At 38.7% G+C, this 21,704-nt stretch overlaps 1 protein-coding gene across 1 annotated transcript in view; it reads left to right on the top strand.

The window, feature by feature from the left end:
• The window catches only part of HERC5 (HECT and RLD domain containing E3 ubiquitin protein ligase 5), a 42,037-nt gene that overhangs the window by 428 nt on the left and 19,905 nt on the right, over positions 1-21,704 (top strand). The window contains exons 2-14 of the mRNA XM_029951551.1: positions 197-258; positions 307-364; positions 2,101-2,221; positions 2,883-2,959; positions 6,255-6,476; positions 7,687-7,778; positions 8,038-8,168; positions 10,261-10,406; positions 11,526-11,602; positions 12,537-12,640; positions 14,304-14,363; positions 16,171-16,267; positions 19,481-19,670. Coding sequence (XP_029807411.1) covers positions 197-258; positions 307-364; positions 2,101-2,221; positions 2,883-2,959; positions 6,255-6,476; positions 7,687-7,778; positions 8,038-8,168; positions 10,261-10,406; positions 11,526-11,602; positions 12,537-12,640; positions 14,304-14,363; positions 16,171-16,267; positions 19,481-19,670 — 1,437 coding nt within the window. The remainder of the gene's footprint in view (positions 1-196; positions 259-306; positions 365-2,100; positions 2,222-2,882; positions 2,960-6,254; positions 6,477-7,686; positions 7,779-8,037; positions 8,169-10,260; positions 10,407-11,525; positions 11,603-12,536; positions 12,641-14,303; positions 14,364-16,170; positions 16,268-19,480; positions 19,671-21,704) is intronic.

Genomic DNA, 21,704 nt, shown 5'->3' with positions numbered 1-21,704 from the left:
GCGAGGAGGAGGGGGGAGCGCTGGGCGCGCCCCCCGCAGGCTGGCCGCGCGGACGGAGCGGCGTGCGGGCAGCGCCTTGGTAGCGTCTCCGTTCTTAGCGCTGGGGCCGGTTTAAAGTTTGGTTTTTCACTTCATAATAGAGCGCACCGGCTCTGATTTCCTGTGCCTTTGGAGAATCCGGTTCTCTTTTCCTCAGCGACAAGATCTTATATTTGCAAACAGTGTAAAGAGTGCTTTCAATTGCGTTTGTCCGATGTGGTAATCCCCGTAAGTTAGGTGTCAGGAACTGTGGTTTCGATTTTATAGGTGGAGAAAAGCAAACGGCCGTTCAGAAACTTTGCCCATCCGAATAGTGAAGAAAATGGTATTTTACTGGTCGTTTTGCTTTTATCTTGAGGGAAGTCCAGCATCTTTTCTTTTTTCTATTGACCATTTGCATTCCTTTTGGTGAATTGCCTTTTCATACCTTTGACTTTTTTTTAAACTTTTTTTTAGTGTTTTTTGTTTTTTTGGTTTTTTTTGAGAGACAGAGACAGCGCGAGCAGGGGAGGGTCAGAGAGAGGGAGACACAGAATCTGAAGCAGGCTCCAGGCTCTGAGCTAGCCGTCAGCACAGAGCCTGAGGCGGGGCTCGAACCCACGACCTGCGAGATCATGACCTGAGCCGGACGCTCAACTGACTGAGCCACCTAGGCGCCCCCTGACTAACTTTTTTTTTTAATTTTTTTTATGTCTTTTATTTATTTTTGAGGGACAGAGAGAGACAGCGCGAGCAGGGGAGGGTCAGAGAGAGAGAGGGAGACACAGAACCGGAAGCAGGCTCCAGCCTCTGAGCTGTCAGCACAGAGCCTGACGCGGGGCTCGAACCCACAACCCTGAGATCATGACCTGAGCTGAAGCCGGCCGCTCAACCGACTGAGCCACCCAGGCGCCCCCTGACTAACTTTTTAAAATTTAAGTTGTTAATCTTTTTTAAATTTATTTGAAGGAGTTATTTGAATATTAAGATTAGCCCTTTGTCGGTCTTATACATTGTGATGTTTTCCCAATTTTTGTTCATGTTATTTTACAGTCTCCTACAGCCTTTTCTTTTAAGAAGGGTTATGTATTTTGTGTTAAAACTTGTTTTTTTATGTACTCATCCTTATAGTAATTTTAAGCTTTTATTTTTAAAGTTAAAATTTTTGATACACGTGATAATTATTTTGATTTAAAGAAGTAGGGGAATCTAGATTTGTTTCTCCAGTTAGCTAGTCTGATGTCCCAATACCTTTTTTGAGTAACCTTTTTTCGACTGGTTTGAAATGCTGATCTCTAAGAAACTTCCGTCTATTTAACCATTTTTTCTATATCACCAAACTGTTGTGCTTTTCATGTCATTTCTAATATGAAGTGGTTTGTGACTTGAGATTTTTACATGAGTAAATTCTACTTGATTAGAACCGTAAAGTAAAACAAGATCCCACATCTAATTTTTGTGAATAAATTAAATAAGAGTAAATGGTAACTGTGGATAATTTTAAATCTCTTAACTTGTAGAAAGAGCTAAATACTCAGTGATGTCAATAAAAATTCTTTTAACAGCATCCCTCCTTAAAAATTGTCCCCCAAGACCTGGGTTTCTATATTGAGCAGTTAGGAGGGTTTTATTATTGTTAACTGTTTTGTATTTGGAAAGAGTATATCTCAAAATACACCATGTATTTTCTCCTAAAGAGTTACGTTTTCCAGATGTTGTTGTATTTTCTTGTAGACTTTTTCATTTCTGTCACTTCGAATTTAGTTTTTCTGTCTCAATTTATTAAACAGGAACTTAACAGCAAATATTTAATTGGTTATTTTCAATCTATATTCAATCTAAAATAAAGTATGAATCCGTGCTTTTTCAAATTGAAAAAAAAAATCATCAAACAGTAGTCCTTGCTAAATTGTCTGCTTTACCTTCTTGAATTTTTCTTTAAAGAGAAGTTCATGTTAAGACAAAGGTTGTTTAGTTGAAATTTTATTCTAGGTGTTTTAAGTGTGTGTTATAATGAGATCAATAATAATATTGAGTTAATAACCAGAGTGATGATAGTTCCTGGTTGAATTTGCTCTACAGAGTGCATTAAGTTAGGAAAAAAAACGAAGATACATTCTGTGGACCAAGGAGCAGAGCACATGCTGATTCTATCCTCAGATGGAAAACCATTTGAGTACAACTATAGCATAGAACATGCAAGGTAGGGAACTTTTTTCTTTTATTAAAAATACTTAAATTTTACTTAAAAGGCAATCATAATTTTTGTAGGAAAATGTTATTTTATATGAACCTTGTCCCTCGCTTTACATAGTGGCTCTTTTGTAAGTGATTCTGAAATGACCGGTAAGTTCCATCCGTAGATTACTACACCAAGTTGTGTCCCATAGACAACATATTTTGCTTTGGCATTTGAAAGAAATGATTATTAGTCTGACTCGCCCCAAATTTGATTTTCACATTCATTAGATTATTATTATTAATGATGCTATAAGGTCAATTACCAGAAATAAAAGTTTTCAACCTAGGTGAAAAATGTGTTATCATGGAATGATTTGTGAAACTTTTTGCTAGTAGATTGTGTGAACTAGAACTTATTTTATCTTGTATTATTCCTGGATCATTAACTTTGCAAAAGAGACTTAAAATCATCTTAATGTAATTAAGTAATGCACATTATTTATCTTTTAGACCACCAGTTAAAATATATAGTGTTTTTTATAATTTTAGATGTACTGAATATGAAGCAGTAAATTTAATTTTTTCCTTGAACTTTCATCCCAATTACATACAATTAGTAATTTTAACATTGATGTTGTGACTTTATTATGGTAATTGACGTAAAATATGTTTTTTTCCATCAGGTTCCAATGCATTTTACAAGAAAAAAGTATAATTCAGATCACATGTGGAGATTATCATTCTCTTGCTCTCTCAAAAGGTACTTTTCTGGAATATTGTTTTTTAGAGGAAATAAATGCATACATATGGAGAACTAGTAGAATATATGTGCCTCACCTTGCAATAGACAGAAATACGGTTTTAAATTTGATATAATTCAGGACACTTACTCTTTTTTTTTTTTTTTAAAGTAAGCTCCATGCCCGACTTGGGGCTTGAACTCACAACCCTGAGAGAGAGTCCATAAAGAGTCACATGCTCTACTGACTGGGCCAGCCATGTTCTCCAAGGCACTTGTTCTTAAAGGAGATACAAAAGAAGAGAATTTTTGGATGTATAAAATCATCAGGTTCCTACATTTTATTCTGTCAAATGACAAAACAAAAACAGTTCAGTCAAGAGCTTGATAACCTTTGTTCAAGGGCAAGCAAGCTATGGTTGGGAGTATAGTGCATCACAAGCAGTGGAGCACTCTTCGGGAGGGATTTTGTGCAAGAGTGAGTTTTATGGAGTGTTAGAAGCAGCAGTGCAGAGATACGGCATGGTTGGTTGGGGTGGCATATCTAACTGTCCTTAGATCAGGGAACGAGGGAATAAGCATATAGCCCAGAGCTGTTTAGTATTTGCTGGTTGGCTGACTTGGCATATGGTGGTTCTGGTCAAGCAGAGCATCTAAAGGAACATGTAAGTTCAGTTTGCTGATGTGGCACCTTGGGCAGGAGTGGCTCCATCTTGACCCTGGAGATTTATTTCAACAGTTTTTTTATTTTTCAAATATGAAAGAGTGAGTATTCTGAATATTCAGAATCCTACCGGTGTCAGCACCAGGCATGGGCCACCCTTTTCGAGAACCTTTTCCTTCTTTCTAGTGCTCTTTTTGGTTCCTGTGAAGGAGCTTAGGGTCCCTTGGATCTGCTCTTGTGCCCAGTTAGAAAGCCTCTGATGTGTTCTCATATTACTATTTGAATTCAGGGATTCTCCTCAGCCCTTATTATTTCCTGTCTCTTATCAGAAATAAAGAATGGAAAGCAATAATAGTGGGAAATGGAAGCAGTGAATATAGATTATTTCCTAAAGAAACTTGACCATGGAGGAGTAATTATGACAGGAAGGTAATAGATGAGAATTCAGGGCCAGGGAAAAAAATCTTTTTAATAATTTTTTTAATGTTTTTTATTTGGTTTTGAAAGAGAGAAGAGAGGGGAGGGGCAGAGAGGGAGGGAGACACAGAATCCAAAGCAGGCTCCAAGGCTCTGAGCTGTCAGCACAGAGCCTAATGCAGGGCCAAACTCATGAACCTGGAGGTGATGACCTGAGCTGAAATTGGACGATTACCGACTGAGCCACTCAGGAGCCCCTTAACTAATGTTTGTAAAATGTTTGTTCATTTTGAGAGAGAGAGAGAGTGTGTGTGAGGTGAATCCCAAGCAGGCCCTAATGCTATCCCCATAGAGCTGGATAGGTGCCTCAATCCTACAAACTGTGAGATGATGACCTGAGCCAAAATCAAGACTGAGATGCTTAACTGACTGAGCCACCCAGGCACCCTGGAAAAAAGCTTTTTTAATATATAGGACAGAATAAACAAACTGATAGGAAACCTGAATTCAAGGGAAGTAAATAATCCAGAATTTGACCTGCATTGAAGTTTGAGAACATGAACTATGCATTGGAAAAAACTGGCCTGATTGTTTGACTTTATCCATTCAAGAACACCTATTTCGTTTTGAATATCTACCATGTTCAAGTTAAAAAGATGAAACAGACAACACTGTCTTCAAGAAGCCCAGAGTCTAATGATGTGGGACAGAAGAGATTTTCAGGGTTTATTACTGGTTAATCATAATCTAGGAAAACTGAAAGTTGGAGAAGCAAGAAAGGGAAATGATTAAGTCAGTGTTATATTTCTGGTGGCTGATAGGCACATGATAGTTACATTAAAATTTTTTTTTAACATTTATTCATTTTTGAGAGATAGAGCATGGGCATGGCAGGGGCAGAGAGAGGGAGACACAAAATCCAAAGCAGGCTCTAGGCTCCGAGGTGTCAGCACAGAGCCCAGCAAGGAGCTCTAACTCACAGACTTCGAGATCAAGGCCCAAGCCAAAGTCAGACGCTTAACTGACTGAGCCACCTAGGCGTCCCTTTGATAGTTACATTTGAAGGCTTTGTCTCCCACCAGAGCCTGCACGGTGTCTTAGCTCAGTGAGCATTAATTATTTAATGCTCAGGTAATAATTCTTTGATACTTTTGTTTCAGACTCCAATATTGTCAACTCCATTAGATAACATCTAAGGACTTTTCTTGAAAAATGTGCTCCATGTATTCAATTAATGGAAGAAGATGCAGACTCTTTCAAGATTCTGTATTGTAATTTCAAATATGTAAATTATTTAGGATCTTCAGGCACATGAACAGAGTGGGTCGCCAAGAGAAAACATTAATTTTAGGTTTTATTTTCTTAGATGTAGAATGTTTGTGGTTTTCATGTGCCCATACTATGAGTTTTTAAAAATAAGTATTTCTTGAATGTGATTGTAATATGTTCAGGTATCTTCATTCCACCTGTCTTTTACCATTTGGGCTGCTATAATGAAAATACCATAAATTGGCTGGCTTAAACAGCAGAAGTTTACTTCCCCCAGCCTGGAGCCTGGCAGCCCAGTTTAAGATGCCAGCAGATTCAGTGTCTGTTGAGGGCCTGTCTTAACATGGTGGACAGGGCAAGAGAACTCTCCGGAATCTCTTCTTTATTAAAAAAAAAAAAAAAAAAAAAGATTTTATTTTCAAGTAACTGCTATACCCAGTGTGAGGCTCAAGTTCAAACCCTGAAGGCTTGTATGCTCCACTGACTGAGCCAGCTAGGTACCCCTGGAATCTCTCTTATAAAATGGCACTAATCCCATTCTTGAAGGCTGCATCCTCATGACCTCACTTAATATCAGCCACCTCCCAAAGGTCTACCTCCCAATACCATCACATTGAGAGTTAGGATTTCAACATGTGAAATTTTGGGGCAGGGGCACAGCCATTGAAGAAGCCCACAATCTAGTGATGTGGGGGCAAAGGGTGTGTTTCGGATTTATTATTGGTAGGTCACAATCTAGGAAGATGAAATTTGGGGAAGCAAGGACACAAACAGTACCCTTGACGTAGGAGGTAAGGAAGTATGATCATTACTGCTAAAGAGAAGATTCGTGTTTTTCTGTCTAAGATACATGGGATCTGGCAAGTTGAATGTAAGAGACTGATAATGTGGATAACATATATAATCCCCTAAGTTAATGTCTCCTGCACTTTAAATTTAATAAGGTAGCATTTTGTTTATCTCAAGGTGGTGAGCTTTTTGCGTGGGGACAGAACTTACATGGCCAGCTTGGAATTGGAAGTCTATCGGCCTCAGTCCCCACACCACAGATTGTGAAGAACCTGTCAGGAATCCCCTTGGTTCAGATTTCTGCAGGAAAAGCCCACAGCATGGCCTTATCCATGTCTGGAAACATCTACTCATGGGGAAGAAATGATTTTGGACAGCTAGGCCTAGGCCACACTGAAGGTATGGAAACATTTTCAAATTCATATTATTAATTAATATATTAAGTAAGATGAAGTTAACATAGTTCTCTCTGTCAAAAAATGGTTCAGATCTTCACTTTCATTGGTGCTGTTCGTCCTGGTTATCTGTTTGGCTTCAAGGCAGAATCAGTCTGAGAGACCTGCATAGTATAGAAGTTGTTGGTGCAGTTGAGACGTGTCAGGGTTGTGTGGCTGAGGGAAAGAACATTGGACTGTGATCAGAATACCTAGGCTCTGCTTCCCACTTCACAGTTAACAAATAGCAGAGCCTTGCTGAGTCCCTTAACTTTTCTGTAGGCGTTACTTTCTTTCACTGAAAGGTGACAGATTTGGATAAAATGACCTGAAGCACCTATGCACCTAAACGTCTGTTAATATAATTATATCCATGTTAGGACAAAAGGATACTGAAGGATACAAAAGGATACCTGAATTCACATATTCTAATCTTACTCTCTAAGGTATTAATTATATCTGTATACACAGATACAGGAAAAACATCTAATTTCCATCATTGAACTATTTCCACAAAGCAGATGGCAAACTTAGGATCCCAAATACCCTTGTTGAGGTTTTCATATGTGGCAAACTGCTGCGTTGCCAGCCGTGGTAATGCACATCATATCCCCTGGGTTACTGACCAGACACGCATCTTTCCCCAGTGTGGTCCATTGTTAATTAGGAGAAACCATAAGTCAATGGTAGAAAAGTGTTCAAAGGAGAGAAAGGAACAAAGAGCAATTAAACTGTTTTTGCTCAATCTCGAAGTGCCACGACAAATCGTGAAAGAAAAAAGAGGTGGTGTGACGCAACGGCACTAGTAGAGAATTTAAAAGGAAGAGAGAACCTTTATGTTCATTGAAAGGGTACTTTTCGATGGGAATTGGAAATCCCAGATATGCTGCAATTAAAGTTAATCATGTTATGTTAAAAGGAGAAGAGTGGGCTCTGGGAAGTGGCTTGACACCTTGACAGTTGAGTTCTCCCATGTGTGGCCCTTTGACCACTGGCCCCCCCCCCCCATTTTTAGGGCTAAATAAATATACCAACAGAGAGGCCTTTCTTAGAAGGTGCTGGAAACTGTTATTGCCAGCTGAGAGATAGTTCAGGTATTACTAGCAACATGGAACTCTAGTGTGCAAGTCACCATTTTCTTTTGATCACTTCAACTGTTCTTTTCCCTGCATTAGGTAAAGGTTTTCCTTCCCTTATTGAAGCAGTGGACGATCAGAAAGTTGAATTTCTTGCTTGTGGTGGCTCTCACACTGCCCTGCTCACAAAGGTGCGTGCATCCTTATCTCTTCTATGGTAATTCTGGAAGAACTTTGTAGTGGGGCAAGCACTAGAACACCTAGGTATGAGCACTTAGTGTTTCCCTGGGAAGAGGGGTCACTTCCCGCATACTGGAGTGTCCTCCTGATAATTTGGGGACTTTGCTTTGGCAGTCCTTTTATTAATTATTCATTGATCCAAAGGCATCTGTGAATATTATTTCTGTGTTGTATTTCTCTAGAATCTGATATGAAGTTTTCTTTTCTTAGGATGGGCTGGTGTTTACTTTTGGTGCTGGAAAACATGGGCAACTTGGTCACAATTCAACACAAAACGAGTTAAGACCCCGTTTGGTGACTGAGCTTGCTGGGAATAGAGTGACCCAGATAGCATGTGGAAGGTAAGTTGTAAAATGCCTGTGAAATTTGATAAAGTCAATATGATAAATTTAGATAAGTAGTTGGATAAAATTTCCATCAGTTTTTTGGATTGAGATAAAAGTATTGAATATTTTCAAATGGGTAGGGATACTTAATTTATATTATTTGATAAAAATCTTTATTTTAGTAGATATATTTGTTTTCATTGATTTTTTTTAACTTATTATTTTGAGAGAGATCACACGCAGGGGAGAGGTGCAGAGAGAGAGAGAAAGAGTGAGAATCCCAAGCAGGTTCCGTGCTGCCAGAGCAGAGCCTGGCTCAGGGCTAGAAACCACAAACCATGAGATAATGACCTCAGCTGAAATCATGAATTAGATACTTAATGGACTGAGCCACCCAGATGCCCCAATTTTTTTTTTTTAATTGAAAAAGTGTATTCACATTTTTGCCACTTTAGTGAAATGCCATTGTAACTGTTCAAAAGCACTTTCACCTCAAAAAATAAGTCATTTACTTGGGAAAAAATAAATGTGAATCAAAAAGGATTGTTCATTGTCCCTTCAACTCCTTAGGGACCAACATACTAAGTTACTATAATTCTTTGAGAGTGATCATTGAGTATAAGACAAAGTCAGTGGTTTGAGTAGAAAATTCTGACAAGTTTGATTTTCACAGCTTCTTTTTTTGTTGTTTTGTTTTGTTTTGTTTGAACAAAAACTTGCTCAGACTCTTTGGTTTACTTAATTATTCCTTAATTTGGGATTGTGGTAGTTACAAAATATTTCCACCAAGATGCACTTACTCTTTGGGGCAATTTTTTCTCATTAAACATAAGCAAATTTAGGCTCTGTCTGAATATTGGGTTCATTTGTTTGCCAAAACCTTTTCTGTAAAAAACTGGTGTATGTGTTTTCAGTCTATAGACCTTATTCTTTTATGATTCTGGAGTAAAATTACATAGATGAATATTAAATTAGACCAGATCTTTGGAATGATATGATTTTCTGTATTCAGTCTCTCTGTATTAACCAAGGGAACATTATCACCCTTCTGGATTTTTCATAACACATATTTAAGTAGCTTGTGTTACCAGAGGAGTTGTCACATTAGAGATACCTAAGTAAAAACCAGGCCAGTTCTCCTCCTAACACAGGAGAATTCACTGGAAAGACAGACTCTCAGAATTGAATGTTGTTAAAGTCATTCACATTTATTATAAGAAGTGGATAAACATTAGCACCAAATGAAGCGATGTATAGGACAGTCTAGGGGTTCAAATGAGCTTCCTCTGTCCATTCCTCTTGGAGCCATGGATGGCATATTACCTCCTCCCAGTCTGATACAGGACTAGGTGTAGAGTATTGATAACCAGGGAAGCTCACCCAAGTCCAGAGTTGTTATTGAGGTTTCACTGCTTAGTCATGGTTGACTGAATCATTACTTATGGGGTTGAACTCAGTTTCCAGCCTCTCCTTCCCAGGAGGTTAGGTTTCCATGCAGTCAGAGGGGCCCTCTAAGAGCCACCTGCGTAAACTGTTAGGTGTGATCTCAGGATCCTGCCATGAATAACAGATAACTTCTGTTACCTGGGAAATTGTTAGAGCTTAGAGGTTTCCTCCCAGGAACTGAGGACAAAGGCCAAATTCTTTATTTACACATTCTAGAGTGGGGGAGACCATGGAGCAGATCAGTTAAGAGAATCATTGTGGTAAAAAGATCTTTGGGAAATAGTGAGTTCAGAAAGGTTCACCTAATTCCATCTTGTAGTTGGGGTGTGGAGGGACTCAAGAGATGGCTTCGAAGGGGTGGTGGCTCTCAAGCCAAGGCTTGAAAAAGGAGTAGGACGCAAGGAGACCTGCTTGTTCCTGCAAAAGGGAACACCACTTGCCAAAGCACAGCAATCATGGCTTTGAGCAGACTGAGGGATTCCAAAATTATTTTAGCCACACATCAATGCTATCTTAGTTTCCAAATGGCTAATTTCATCCGATGAGAGTTGGTTAACTAGTTTCACTCACTGGGTAACCTAATTTCAGCAGTGTACCATGTTGCTGTGTAACCTCTTTGTTGTAGGTAATTGTTAATTGACCATGTGTTTTTATTTAATAGGCAGCACACACTTGCCTATGTTTCTGATTTGGGGAAGGTCTTTTCTTTTGGTTCTGGAAAAGAAGGACAACTGGGCAACGGTGGAACACATAATCAGCTGATACCACTTCCCATGAAATTGCCATCAAAAGAAGAACTCAAATTTGGTAAATTTTTTGTTGGAAACACAGGATTTGGCATTTCACAAATACCTTTGTTGAGAAACTGACTTTTCTAAATATGTAGTGTGGCAAGGAAAGAAATGTATGGCTATGAAGGGAGAGTCTCTAAATATTGGTTTCATATTTTTACTTGTAAACAAGTTAAAATATTCAGTATAATTAAGACAAAGTAGCCATTAGTTTTTTCTTATCCCTTCAGATTAAGATTAATGTGAATGTAAAATGACAGAACATGAAATAGGTCATATGGATTCAGAGGCATCTGCAGCCTCCACTTCTCATTTGCAGCAGACCTATTAATTCCACGTGATTGGTTTTCTCACCTGGTAACACTGACTCACAATCCTGTAAAGCCCTGAGAATGATGAGCAGTTGACTTACGCCATGCACTCTAACTGCTTACCCCTTTCTTCTGTTATGTCACCTGCCCAACAGTCCTGGGAGATTTGTGCTCTCAGTCTTGTTTTACTGGAGGTACAGAGACTTGGAGGGCAAAGGGTTAGTCACTTCTCATGGCCCATCAGTGGTTTAACGGCCAGATTTGAATTGGGGCCCAAGCCACAGAGCTCTGAAACATTGTACCATAGAGGCGCCTCAAGAATACTTTATTTGCTTCTGAAACCTTAGTGGTAACCTAAGGTACCAGAATTCTCATAAGTTCTTTGGGAAAATGAGCAGTAGGATTATTTCCTTAAGCAGTTCATGTATTTGATTTTGATAATCATTTATTAGACTTCGAAGTACTTACATTCTTTAATAGCTCTTGGTTATATCTTGAGTTGTAGAATATGGTTTTCAGTAATGACAGCTGAATTAAACCAGGAATCAGTTAATCAAATTCTGGTTTGACTGTGTTTTATATTTAATAACCATTTATAATATGGATGTCAAAGTTGAGGGTCACCTGTCAATCTTGCAGGTCACCTTTGTTTGCCAGCTAGACCTTAATCTGGAGGAAATGTATATTATTACTTTATGGACAGGAAGTATGTTGAGTCTTTGTCTATCAAAAAGATAAAAGAACTAAGTTTAAAAAGAATCTGAAATGATTTAAATTGAGTGTGCATGCTTGTGCCAATGACTTTCTTTACTCTCCCTTTTCAGAAAGCCGTACCTCAGAAAAGGAGTTGATAATGATTGCTGGAGGGAATCAAAGCATTTTGCTCTGGATGGGAAAAAAGGTAAAGTAGATCTCTAGATGTTCTATAACTTGGTTTTTAAAGCAAAACAAAGGGTTGCACCAAGTGTGGTGAATTCCAAAATCATCTAGTTCCTAGGATGACTTTTGGAGAATAAACATTTAAAAAAAATTTTTTTTTAAGTTTTATTTATTTTTGATACAGAGAAAGACAGAGCATGAGGGGGGAGGGGCAGAGAGAGAAGGAGACACAGAACTGGAAGCAGGCTCCAGGCTTTGAGCTAGCTGTCAGCACAGAGCCTGACACGGGGCTCGAAGTCACGAACGTGAGATCTGACCTGAGCCGAAGTCGGAGGCTTAACCGACTGAGCCACCCAGGCGCCCTGAGAATAAACATTTTTAATCCTTTACTGTCTAAACAACATAAGTATTGACTCCTAAAAATCAGCAGACTTGTTTCTGGTATATGTCAAATCAGATTTTCTTAGATCTTTCCTTTGCCCTGCCAGTGGCATTTGGTCAGTGTCCTAGCAAGCCAAAAGTTTGACATTCTAAAATGATTTTGCTGGCCAGTACTGAAAAAGACCCGGGGTTCGTAGGTCTGTGAGTAATCAGCTCATAACCTCCCACCATATATTGCTGAGGCAATCCAAGTTCCTCTTTTCTACACACAATCCTCTCAGGGTCTTGCCCTTGAGGCTCTATGATGCTCTTTTTAATCCAGTTACACTTTACAAAGTGCTGAGTGTTGGAGCACTCAGAGAAAGTTACTTCAGATTTAAGTCCCTTGGACAAGAAGCTGGCAGCCAGGCAAATGATGATACTTCTTGGTAGAATCTCACTTTTTGGTTTCCTGGAGCTATGTTATCCATATTTAAAAATCAGCGTTACCCTGTATCCTTAGAATGTGCCTGAAGGTGGATACCGGTTTCTGTTGTATCTATATTACTGTGTTTTACTTGTTTGTTTGTCTACAGAATTCCTATGTTAATCTGAGGAGGAAAATTCTTACATTGAACGAAGGGACTGTAAAGAGATGGATTGCTGATGTGGGGACTAAACAGTGGCAAAATACAAAAAGGTACATCCCATGTGTCTCTCTGCTAATTTAGTTCTCCAAACCAGTGTTTCCCCCGACTGGTTCTAAATAATACAGAGATGTGAGATTCTGTGGTCTTCAGAGAAATAGAACTGATATATAGGGTGCGTGCGTGCACGCGCACACACACGTGTGTGTAGAGATAGATTTATTTTTAAAATGTTTTTATTTTTAAAACGTTTCTTTTATTTATTTGAGAGAGAGAAAGTGTGCGAGCAGTGCAGGGGCAGAGAGAGAGAGTCACAGGCAGGCTCCACACTGTCAGCACAGAACCCAAAACGGGGCTCAGTCCTCTGAACTGTGACATCATGACTGGAGCTGAAATCAAGCGTCAGATGCTTAACTGACCGAGCCACTGAGGCACCCCATGAGACAGATTTATTTTAAAAGAGTTGGCTTACATGATTGTAGGATCTGAAAAGTGCAAAATATATAATGCAGGCCAGCCTGCTGGAGACCTAGGAAAGAGTTAATATTGCAGCTTGAGTCCTAAGGCATTCTGGAAGCAGAATTCTCTGCACCTGGGAACTTTTTTCTCTTAAGGCCATCAATGATTGAGTGAGGCACACTCACAGTATAGAGGGTGATCTGCTTTACGTAAAGTCTGTTGATTTAAATGGTAATCTCCTCTAAAAAAAAAATACCTTTACAGCAACATCTTGATTGGTATTTGACCAGATATTAGGGTACTGTGGCCTAGCCAGGTTGACACATAAAATTAAACGTCACAACTAACCTGTAAGCTCCATGGGAGCAGCTTCTTTATTGCAAGACTTCTTTGCACCTTTGATACGTTTGCATATATTGTGACTCTTCTGAACAGTAAATACAGCCTATCATAATGGGCATAGATGATCAAGAACTCTACTTGGTGACTCCACTTACTGTGGTAAGCACCAAGTAATGTATGGAATTGCCAAATCACTGTATTGTACACCTGACATGGATACATTGTATGTCAACTATATTTCAGTAATTAAAAAAAAAAAAACGTGTGCTGTTGCTTCCAAGATGAAACTTGGAAGTTCCTCCTCACTCCTCTCCTTCCATTTGATTTATGGTAATTTTTTCCCCACTTAAAGTGGAACAGAAATAAATCGGGCTTGGAAATCTGGGTGGGATGGGAATATTTAATTATTCAAGGAAATACCCTAGGTCAGTCCTTCTCCTCTTTCCCTGTGGCTTCTCTGAATACATTATCTTTTTTTTTTTTAATTTTTTTAATGCGTTTTTATTTATTTTTGAGAGACAGAGAGAGACAGTGCGAGTAGGGCCGGGTCAGGGAGAGAGGGAGATACAGAATCCAAAGCAGGCTCCAGGTTCTGAGCTAGCTGTCAGCACAGAGCCCGATGCGGGGCTCGAACCCACAAACCGTAAGATCATGACCTGAGCCGAAGCCGGATGCTTAACCGACTGAGCCACCCAGGCGCCCCTACATTATCTTTTTATTACTTATGTTTGCCACTGAAATTTTAAGATTGGGAAAATGGAAGAGACTTTAGGATGCCCAAGGCAAAGCATATGCAAACAAATCCAAGACAGAGAGCTTGAAGGATCGTTGTGAGATACTTTATATATCATATCTTATGCTATAAAGAGGCATACACTATAATTTGTTTCAACCACCATTTTATTCCTAATACAGGGAAATCAGAGAGATATTTTCATCTCCTGCTTGTCTGACTGGAAGTTTTTCAAGGGAAAGGTAATACGATATATATATAAAGTTTAAGATTTTCTTAAAAATAGTGCATCCAGCATGGTGACTGTAGTTAATGCCATGTTGGATCTTTAAAGTTGCTAAGAGAGTAGATCTTAAAAGTTCTTAGAAGAAAAAAAGTTTTTTAACTATAAATATTGAAGAATGTTAACTAGACTTAATGTAGTAATTATTCCACAATATATACATAGATCAGTGTGTTGTACATACCTGAAACTAAGGTTATATGTCAGTTGTGGTTCAATCAAAAATGAAAGATTATAAAGAAAATGGCTAGAGGGTAAAATAATTAGTTGGGTGTTTATATCTTTTTAAAAATTTACTTTTTTTTTTTAAGTAGGCTCTATGCCCAGCATGGAGCCCACATTCTGAACTCACAACCCTAATATCAAGACCTGAACTGAGATGAAGAGTTGGACACTTAACTGACTGAGCCACCCAGGCGCCTCTAAAAATTACTTTTTTTAATGAAAGCAGATAAATGCACACTGTAGAAAGTGTCAAACAATAAGGACCTGTTAACTAAAACAAATGAAACTTGGGGTGCCTGGCTAATTCAGTTGGTAGAGCATGTGACTCTTGATCTCAGGTTGTGAGTTCAAGTTAAGTTTGATGTAGAGATTACTTAAAAATAAAATCTTTTAAAAAAGAAAAAAGTGAAAAATCACGCATAATTCACCAGTTAAAAGGAGCAGCATTTATTTATATATCTTTTTTTCTGCACAAACTTATTATTTTACTAAAAATGTGATTATGTTATTTTATATATTACTTTTTTTGTTGTTGAGAAATAGCAAGTAGGGAGGGGCAGAGAGCCAGGGAGAAAGAATCCCAAACAGGCTCTATGCTGTCCACACATGGCCCATGTGGGGCTCAAACTCACAAATTGTGGGATCACGACCTGAGCCGAAATCAAGAGTCAGACACTCAACCAACTGAGCCACCTAAGGACCCCTATACATCACTTTATACTTAATATATTTGTCCATTTTCTACTTTATAAAGTTCATATTATTCAGTATTTTTCTTAAACATGATTGTGATGGCTGCATGGTATTCCATGGGAAGGACATTCCTTAATTTATTTAGCCATTTCCTTATTGCAAGATAGTAAGGTTTCTTTGAATATTTGAATCTTCAAAAGAATGACTTTGTACTCTTTTTCTAGTATATGTGCTGCTGAAGTGAGCACAGTACCTTTTTTCTAAATATTTATATAATATATACGTGAAAAAATGTTTTCTATTTTCGAACAGCAAACACATGGACATGTGTTTATGTCCAAGACATTGAACATATTTAGTTAATAAATGTAATTTACAAGTTAAGATACTTAAACATTTCATTAGTGATTTTCTGCTGCAACCCTTAGAATTTACTACTCTGAAGTAAATTTTTTAATCCCAACTTTCCGTTCATATAACTGGGAGAAGTAGTCTTTTTTTTTCCAGAAATGGGAAAAACATTTAACCTTTTTTTTTTTGTGGCTTTTTAAAAAAATAAATATTTAAGGCAAGACAATATCTGAGTTAAACTTGGATAGTATATATAGTTAATGTCATCTTGATATTTTTTACCATTTTAGAAATAATCGTAAGTTGTCAACTAACATTTTCAGTTGTATTTGTATTTAGCCAGATTACCTTTATTGTAAAGCTGAGGGAAAAAGTAGTTTTATTGAAGTAAACAAAGATTCAGAAGAAACTTTTCATCTGGATTAATAACCTGATAAAATACTTTATTTTGAACACTCCTGCTTCACTTACCTAACCGCTGATTTTTCCTTCTACAGAAAAGCTGCTGCAGAAACGATGTCTGTTCACTTGGATGTAAATAAAGCAAGAAACGCTTTTAAGGAGTTAACCCAAAAGGACTGGATTGCTAACACGGTATTCTTTACATTATTATTTAGGAAAAGAAAGAACTCAGAATTTCAGAAGCAATACCTGGTTTTGAGAGAGTCTCTGAGAGCCCGTAGCATAGCAGGCTGAGGTGAGCCGCAGACGGCCTTCAGGAGTTGGCCCACTGGGGGCACAGCGTTCGCTGTCATAGTCACACAGATTACAAGTAGTCTGAATGGTTCATGTGCACACACACACACGTCTTTGCATAGATGTACATCCTCTAGAGGGAATTTTGTCACCCCCTGGCTGTAAGGAAGATGATTAAAGGATTTGTTAAGATTGGCACAGTAGCATGCAAACAACATGATCTTTGCAGTGATCTTAAACGTAAGTATAGAAATGAAAACCCGTTTTTTTGGTATGAATATCCTGCTTACCAGGGACTGCCTGGATTCTTTTTCTATGGGTTCTAGAATGTTCTTACTCTTATAAGGATTGTCACTTTTTATTTCAGTTTTGTTAAGGCTTTAGGTTTCCCATGTGCAGATGCTCCAAACATGTTTCCTTTATTAATTTAGCCTTAAGCAGCCTTTAATAATTTATTTCTCTGTTCCCTTATACTGGTTGATCTAGGGGTAGTACTGTCTATGTTCTCTCAATCTGTTTCTTTCTGGGTCTCACTCTAGTTCCTTTTCTCTCCCACTCTTTGACTTCTCTCTCTCCAGGCCTCTCTGTCTGCTCCCCGCCATCCCCTGCTCCTCCTTTCTTTTCTTTCCCTTTCCCTCTCTCCCATTTCCCTCTCTACTTCTTTCTCTCTCCCTCTTCTCCCCTCTCCTCATTTGTGGTTTGGCCTCTGTTTTTGTACCTTGTTGTCTTTCCCTTTCAGTCTCCCTGACTTCTCTCCCTCCTTCCTCTCGGCTGCCTCACCTGCTCTCTTGCTGTCTGCCATAAGCAACATTTTGTATCTGCGCTGCAGGGTCTCTTTACACACACACCTTTGTCTCAAGGGAAGATGAAAAATTTAGTTCTGCTAACTTTGGTAGAACCACAGCCCTATTGGGAGTCTGAGGAAAATGGATCCCTAATTATGCACCTTTATCAGGACTCTGCAGCGTTTAGTAGAAAGAGCACCATTTCTCCATCTATGGAGGGAAGAGTTTGGGCCGCTTCCTCACTAAAGCTAATTACACCTTTGATTGTACCAGAACAATATTGTATGTATGATATGCTGTCAACCTAATCATAGAGCAGTCTTCCATTATTTCAGACCACGGCGCCTGGGTGGCTCAGTTGGTTAAGCCTCCGGCTTCAGCTCAGGTCAGATCTCATGTTCGTGAGTTCGAGCCCCCTGTCAGGCTCTATGCTGACAGCTAGCTCAGAGCCTGGAGCCTGCTTCCGGTTCTGTGTCTCCTTCTCTCTCTCTGACCCTCCCCCTCTCATGCTCTGTCTCTCTCTGTATCAAAAATAAATAAAACATTAAAAAAAATAAAATAAAAAATCAGACCACATCGTTGGATTATAAGACCTGTAATGTTTCTTTCTATTTTGAGATATCTGTGATATGGATACAGACATATTTGCAATTAATTTATTAATTCAAGAAAGACTTGAATAGTTGTTCTGTGTAGGGCACTATGATGATGAAAACAAAAGAGACATGCTACCTGTCTTTAAAATGTAGTCAGACACAAGACATGAGCATACAGATATTAATGGGAAGGCTGGGTGTGATTTCTACTCCACCGTCTTCCCTAATGCCTCACTTAGAATCTAGTAGATGTATAATAAATATTTTTGGATGGATGAATTCATTTATCACTAGGTCAATGGATGGTCACCTCTACTTAGACTCCCAAACAAGGTCCCCAGAGTAAGTACGAGTTTACCAGGTGCCTACCTCAGGAAGGGCGTTCCTGGCAGGGAAGCATACACTGAGCCACAGTGTGTGAAACAGTACAACCGAGCTGAGAGTCTCAGAGTAGTTCTGCAGAGTTGGGAGAAGGCTATGAGGTTTGAGGATGAGCAAAGAGGTAGGAGGGGTGTGTGTTACCAACGTTGTTTATAAAGTAGTCAGGTATGTGCCCTCCAAAGACTACCATGTAGTAGGAGTCTGGCATAGTGGTTTTTTGGCTGGGGGGGGATGTTTGTTGATTTTTCAGAGAGAAAGAGAGAGCGAGCATGAACAGGGTGGGGCAGAGAGAGAGGGACACACAGAATCTGAAGCAGGCTCCAGGCTCTGAACTCTCTGCTCAGCACAGAGCCCAAACCAGGGCTTGAACTCACAAACTGTGAAATTATGACCTGAGCCAAAGTTGGATACTCAACCGATGAGCCACCCACGTGCCCCTGGCATAGCGTTTTGATATAAAAATAGATAATTATAAGAATTCATACATTTAGAGATGTTATTTAGCTAGTATCAGAGTTGAATGATTAAGAGTTTAGACTTTAGAGTCAGAAAGATCCAGAAGAGATTCCTACTTTGCTCTGTGACCTTGAGCAAATAATAGATTTCTTGCCTATAAAATGGGGTCAATAATACCATGTATGTTTCCTAGAAAAAAAGGATTAGATGACATAATCAACATATGTAAGTCATTTCAGTGTAATATCTGACAAATAAGTACCCCATAAATATTAGGGTAGCTTCTTAGTGGGTTTTGAAACAAATTATTTCTGGTATCTGGCACACATGACACAAACATTCTGAATTGCATTTGAATTTTTCCTGAATACTTGTGCTTTGAATTAGGGAAGTGGTAAGGATGTCAGAAGGGCTAGAAATCATAGAGTTTGTGATGAGACAGGTGGTCTTAAGAGAAGACAGTAGGAAACCATGTTGGTTTTTGTTGTTGGGGTTATTGCTTTTTGTTTGGGGTTTCTATTTTTGGTTTTCTTGGGGTTCTTAAAAACATTCTTTTTCTTAAAAAATGAAGCATGATAGTGGAATGAGGGGGCATAATGTAGTATTTATTACTAGGCGCCTGCTAGTTCTGATTTTTTGTTTATCCAGTCTTACACACATGATTTCTTCTTGACCTCCTTCATCTTTTACAGCACTTAAGTGAAGATAATGCTCATCACCTACCTCAGGTATCTGGGAGGCTAGGTGAGATGGGATGTAAATGTGGGTTTTAGGACTGAATGATTATTCCAGTTTCATGGTGGAATGAAACTCCAGGTTCTAGGTTTTCTTGTATTACAAGTTGAATCCTACTGTATTTTGAGTATCTTTTCCCTAATCCTTTTTGACCACAGATAACCACATGTCTCAAGGATAATCTGCTCAGAAATCTTCCGTTTCATTCTCCACACCAAGAAGCTTTAGAGATTTTCTTCCTTATTCCTGAATGTCCCATGATGCATGATTTTAACAACTGGGAGAATCTGGTGGTTCCATTTGCAGAGGCAGTTTGTACTATGAGTAACCAGTCTTTGGGGGTTCTGGGTAAGACTGTAGGTTTCACGTTTGAAAATACTTTCACCATCCTCTCCACAGAAACACACGCCTGCTAAAGTTAAAGCGAAATTTAGATCATTGTAAATGTGTTCATGGTTTTTAGTTCATATTCTTAAAATATTGTAAAGATGCTATACTGATTATTATAGTCATTCAAAATAGATTGTTTTAGCACCTTTTAAGAGTTTTTGTAATGGTACATGTGTGGTTTGGGCATGGGGTACTTTGTCCCCAACTTTTCATTATGAAAAATTTCATGCATAAAAGTTGAAAGAATAGTACTGTGAATATTTATATACCCTCTACCTTGAAGTCCACGACAGTTAACTTATTGCCATGTACAGTTCTCTTTGTGTGCAGATTACATTTTATTTTTGCTGAGGTACTTGAGAGTAAGTTGGAGACATCATGACATTTTACCCATATTTCAGCATGCATCTCCTAAGAATATGAGATCCTGTCTTACCACATCATTACCACACCTAATAAAATTATCTTTAATATTTAGACCATATTCAAATTTTTGCACCATATTCAAATACCAAAAGCATTTGACAGGCCTTTGTTTTAAGAGTCTAAGTAACTTGTCCTATCGAACACCCCACATCCAAATTTGTCTGATTATTTCCACCTTTCCCTATATCTCCAGTGCACTGGCTGTTAGGTCTAGGGGCTTGGTTAGATTTAATGAGGTTTTTGAAACAAACAGTGCATTCAGGCCAAGAAAGTCCATTCTTTCTTATGTTTTATTAAATCTTGGTAAGTGAGTGATGACAAGCTAGTTTAAAGGTTTTTTTTGGATTTTTTAACAATGCTTAGAGGTATGTGTGTGTTTTCTTTTAAGTAACTTCTTGGGCCAACATGGGGCATGAACTCCTGCCTCCGAGATGGAGTCATGTATTCTACCAAAGGGAGCCAGTCAGAAATCCCTAGAGATGTTTTTTTTTAAATGGTTTTCTTTTTAATGTTTATTTTGAGACAGAGAGCAAGTGGGGGGTGGGGCAGAGAAAGAGAGGGAAAGAGAGAATCCCAAGCATGTCCTGACACAGTGTGCTCCCTCTCAAAAATAAACATTAAAACAAGGATTTAAAAACTCATGCTGGGTTTGAGAAAAGAGAGTTGTGTAGTTGTGAATAATTCTTAAATCTGGTTTTAATACAGAATGCTATTTATCTGAGCAGAGAAAAGTATGACTAATCTTACTGGGTTTTCCCCCACAAATTAGTTAGATCAAATTTATGGTTTTGTTACAGTTGAGGGATTTTATTTTCTAGGACATTATATTCGTAAACTTTTCATTGCACTTGCACTTGTATTTACAGGAAAGTATTACAAATGTGTTTTTGTACCTGATAACTTATGACATTGTTCCATCAGTTTGGGAAACTGTTGACCACATTTTATGTTTAAGAGCCCATGGGAGGCGTATCAGATAAAGGGCTAGTATCCAAAATATACAAGGAGCTCACTAAACTCCATACACGAAAAATGAATGATCCAGTGAAGAAATGGGCAGAAGACCTGAATAGACACTTCTCCAAAGAGGACATCCAGGTGGCCAACAGGCACATGAAATGATGCTCAGTGTCATCATCAGGGAAATTCAAATCAAAACCACACTGAGAAACTACCTCACACCAGTCAGAGTCGCTAAAATGAACAAATCAAAAGACTATAGATGCTGATGAGGGTGTGGAGAGACGGGCACCCTCCTACACTGTCGGTGGCAATATAAACTGGTGCAGCCGCTCTGGAAAACAGTGTGGAGGTTCCTCAAAAAACTATCCATAGAACTCCCCTATGACCCAGCAATAGCACTGCTTGGGATTTACCCAAGGGATACAGAAGTGCTGAGGTATAGGAGCACATGTACCCCAATGTTCATTGCAGCACTTTCTACAATAGCCAAATCATGGAAAGAACCTAAATGTCCATCAACTGATGAATGGATCAAGAAGATGTGGTGTATATATATACAATGGAGTACTATATGGCAATGAGAAAGAATGATATATGGCCATT

Source organism: Suricata suricatta, chromosome 1 (assembly GCF_006229205.1).
Source record: "Suricata suricatta isolate VVHF042 chromosome 1, meerkat_22Aug2017_6uvM2_HiC, whole genome shotgun sequence".
Classification (NCBI taxonomy): Eukaryota; Metazoa; Chordata; class Mammalia; order Carnivora; family Herpestidae; genus Suricata; species Suricata suricatta.
Note: the sequence above shows the minus strand (reverse complement) of the source record. Positions and strands in the feature narration are given on the sequence as shown.